Consider the following 3985-nt stretch of genomic DNA (forward strand, 5'->3'; position numbering starts at 1 on the left):
CTCTTGCCATCTTGTTATCCGTGATTATAGGTGATCTTGTTGTTTTTGAGTGGAGCATGTCTCTCCTGTGGATCTGAGGGCCTGTGGGTTAGGAAGGAAATTTCTTCTGGGTGTTTGGCTCTTTGTAGGCAGGCAGTGAGTTCTGATTGCAGTGACCCCATTCTGTCTCTTTGGGCTCAGGTGGGAGAGCTCTTGAGAGCTATCATGGGAGCTCAGCTGTGTGCAGGCGAGTCCTGAGTCTTGGTGTCAGTCACCCTGCCCTCTTGCAGGAAAGGACCTGATCCAGGAGTGCACCATGCTAGTTGGCCTTCAAGGGCTCCAGGCTATCCCTCCTGGAACAGCTTGAAAGGTATGTGGCAAACTCTCTGTGGGCTCAGTTGAAAAGGCACTTGCAAGGCTGTTCTGGGGTTTCAACTGTCTGTGGGCGGGTCCCAAGTCTTGATGGCAGTCACCTGTTTCTCTTGCATGGGCTCAGGTGGGAGAGCATTTTCAAGGCTTCACTAAGGGCTCAGTAGTGTGCAGATGGTTACCGAGTCTTTTTTCCGCTTAGGATGGAAAGAGTTCCTCCTGATCTTCAGAGCTCCCAGGGACCTGTGCGCAGGAGAGTCGCCTGTCCCGATGCAAGTGGGCTGGGTCTGACCTTGGGCCAGAAGTGTGCACCCCCATTCAGTTCTGCTGCCAGAACCTAAAGATTTCTGGGCAGCCTTTTCTGGGGTAGAAGGGGGGCAGAGGTAGATGACTCACCCTTCTGCTTAGGATAGAAGTGTTCCTGCCGCTCTTCCAAGCTCTCAGGGACCTGTGCCTCTGATCTCTATTCTAATTTATGAATATATCACAGTGTTGGTATCTATTTTCTTACTGATGAATGCATGGACTACTATAAATAAATAAGCCTTCTAGGAATACTTTTGTACAAGTGTCATCATAAACATATATGTTAATCATTTCTTTATTTTTACTTTTATATATATATATATATATATATATATATATATATATATATATATATATATATATATATATTAGTATTTTGCCTGCATGTACATCTGTATGAGGGTGTTGGATCCCCTGAAACAGGTGTTACAGAGAGTTGTGAGCTGCCATATGGTTGCTGGGAATTGAACCTACGTCCTCTGGAAGAGCAGCCAGTGATCTTAATGTCTGAGCCATTTCTCCAGTCCCATGAACATATGTTTTTTTTTTTGAAATTTAGTTTTGGAAGTCCTGAAATTTCTGGGATGCCTATACTCATGTAGGCACGTGGTTAAATGTTTAAATGGAGATATGGGATTGGGGAGAGGGAATGGGAGGGTAAGAGCCTAAGCATAATGAAGAAGCCCTATGGAGGCCCATAAGTTTATAAGAACACACACACACACACACACACACACACACACACACACACACACACTCACACACACACACACACACACACTTAAAGGGAGTTTGAGCAGAAATGTACTGAATGGGTGGGTGTTGCTGCTCTCAGAAGACATGTGTTACTAAATGCTTCTACCCAACCAGGAGTTCAAAGATAAACAGAACATTTATGCCAAGTATGAAATGCTTCCTTACAAGTTATTAAGTCAGTCTAATGCCATTCATCCCAGTCCTGGTTGGTAAGACTTTCACTGTAGCCACTTCTTGTTTTGAATGCAGAACACAGAGAAGGAGAAGTCAACGTTGAAGTGACCTTGGTCTCACTGCCGGATAGCTCACATAGTGCCAGAATGTGCTATGCAGGCTGCCAGGACAGAAAAGGCATCAATGGTTAACTCATCACAGGACCCTGCCTGCTGCAATACTGACCTGTTGGAATGATGTGACCATGGATGCAATGGTGCCATGTCAGTTATAGGTGTAACCAACCACCATCTGATTGATTGTAAGGTCTGCTTAACAGGTGGAACTTTATGCTGCTCAACTAGAAGATCATAGGCCTTCTACAGAAGAATTTGGGGGAGCCTACTATTGTTATTTTGCTAAATAGCCATTTTGTCAAACTGCCTTCCAAATATTTATGTTTATTACCCACAGGGTTGATCATGTATTTTAGTTTTCAAAAATGTTAGCTGTCTTATCACTGATTTCAAAGGGATTTTAAAAATATGTTAGATACAAATAAATTACCAGATTTATGTACTGGCTGGCTTATTTATTTTCTTAATTATAACTTTTTATATCCAAAAATTTTAAGTTAGTGTATACTTGTCATCCAAAAACCCAGAAGGCTGAAGCAGGAGGATTATGAGTTTGAACTCAGATGGGGCTACATGGTCAAGCACCATCTTAAAATTTTTTCTTATTTGAATTGAAGTCAGGTATCATTTTTCATAGTTAATAGAAAACATCTTGTCTTCTAAGAAATATGTACTTGTCCTAAGAATGCAAAGTTAATAAATTTGTACTTGCTACAAAATAAAACTTTAATACTTTAGATTATATTTTGCTATTTGATCCATCTCAAAATATTTTAAAAATATTTTTATGTTTTATATGGTTATCCAGTTGTTCAGCCATTTGTTTTTTTTTTTTTTTTTTTTTTTTTTGGGAGAAAACATCCAAGTTTATTAGCACATGCAGTGCACACTGTACAAGAGAACACCAACAGAGGAGAACTACAAACAGTGGCTGTGTCAGGTTTACAGGGCATCTTCAACAGAGAACAGAAGGATTTTACATGACAAAACAGACAGCAGATCTGCCTTTTCACTTCCACAGATGGGGAATTAACAGGAACATATTTACAGGAATAAATTAATGAAGGCTTGTCAATTCCTCTGGTGCCATGACTGAAGTGGTAAGCGACTAACTTCTGCCTTTCTCTGTGGGTATAGGGCTAGACACCTCTATAACCTAGGTCCCATGTTTAGGCAGACTGGGGGAGGGCCAAGTTTTCCTAACTATGCCACTGCTTAGCTGTTTTCAGCTCACAAATGTTACATCAAAGAGGCATGGTTTGTGATGATGTATTCTAGTTTCTTTCACACCACACAAGAATAGTGAAGGATGACAGGGTCAATAAATGAGACTTCCTACAGGATATATACAATGACAAAGAACAAACCCATCAGTTATGAACCTTAGCTATAAAAGCTTTCCGAATATTGGCAAGAAAGGCTGAAAAGTTGTTGGTCTTCCTGACTTTCTCCTGAAATTCTGCTAGGCATTCAAGATGAGGGGAACAGTCAGACACTTCATATTCCTTAGCTTCATTTATGCTCAGGGAAAACATAAAGGGGCTCTCAGGATTCTTAGGGTCAATACTAGTAAATATAAACTGCAACTTATCACCATGAATCTTTCTAATTTCCAGTCCAAGGCGATCTCTATACAAATCCACTGATTTCTGCAGCCGTTTCAATCTCTCTTCATTAGCTTTGTTTGCAGTGGAAATGCTTTCCTTCTTCCTAGCATACTCTTCCTTAAGATCCCGGATGTTTGCGGTCAGCACTTCCGACTCCTGCTCCTTGCCTCTTACTTCAGCAATCGTCTTTAACACATTCTCTTTCTTTTCCTGAATGAGCTTATTCTGCTTACAGAGCTGATTTTTATATTCCAGAATCATCTCAGCCATCTTTTCTTCTTCCTTTAACTTCATAGACAGCTTTTCTGAAAGCACTCTAAGGGAGTCCTTGAAGGCATCTCTAAGTCCCACCACCTGACTATGATTGTCACCGAGTCTGTTTCTGAATCTATCCCCGAAGTCATTTATGCTTTTATCGAAGAGGGCCAGTTCTTCTTCACCCATAGTGACTGAAGACACTTTAGTCCCAGCACTGGGGAGGCGGAGGCAAGGTCTCTTAAGTTCAAGGATAGCCGGGGAACATAGGGGGCTCCAGGCCAGATCCTGAGCGGCCAGGAACGCCGCCGTCTCCACCCGTTCGGCAGAACCAACCCAAGGCTCCTCTGCCAGTCGCCTCTCTGCCTGCCGCGCCGCCTTTCAATTTCAACCAGCCATTTGTTAATAAGCCTTTCTTTATCT

At 42.0% G+C, this 3985-nt stretch overlaps 1 protein-coding gene across 1 annotated transcript; it reads right to left on the minus strand.

The window, feature by feature from the left end:
* Positions 1-3026: 3026 nt before the first annotated feature.
* LOC308419303 (kinetochore protein Spc25) lies at positions 3027-3751 on the minus strand (the record flags this gene model as incomplete). Its single annotated transcript, XM_080914984.1, has 1 exon — positions 3027-3751. The coding sequence occupies one exon, from the start codon at positions 3749-3751 to the stop codon at positions 3071-3073; it is 681 nt and encodes a 226-aa protein (XP_080771110.1). The 3' UTR covers positions 3027-3070.
* Between the last annotated feature and the right edge of the window lie 234 nt (positions 3752-3985).

Source organism: Micromys minutus (genome assembly GCF_963924665.1).
Source record: "Micromys minutus genome assembly, chromosome: 3".
NCBI lineage: Eukaryota > Metazoa > Chordata > Mammalia > Rodentia > Muridae > Micromys > Micromys minutus.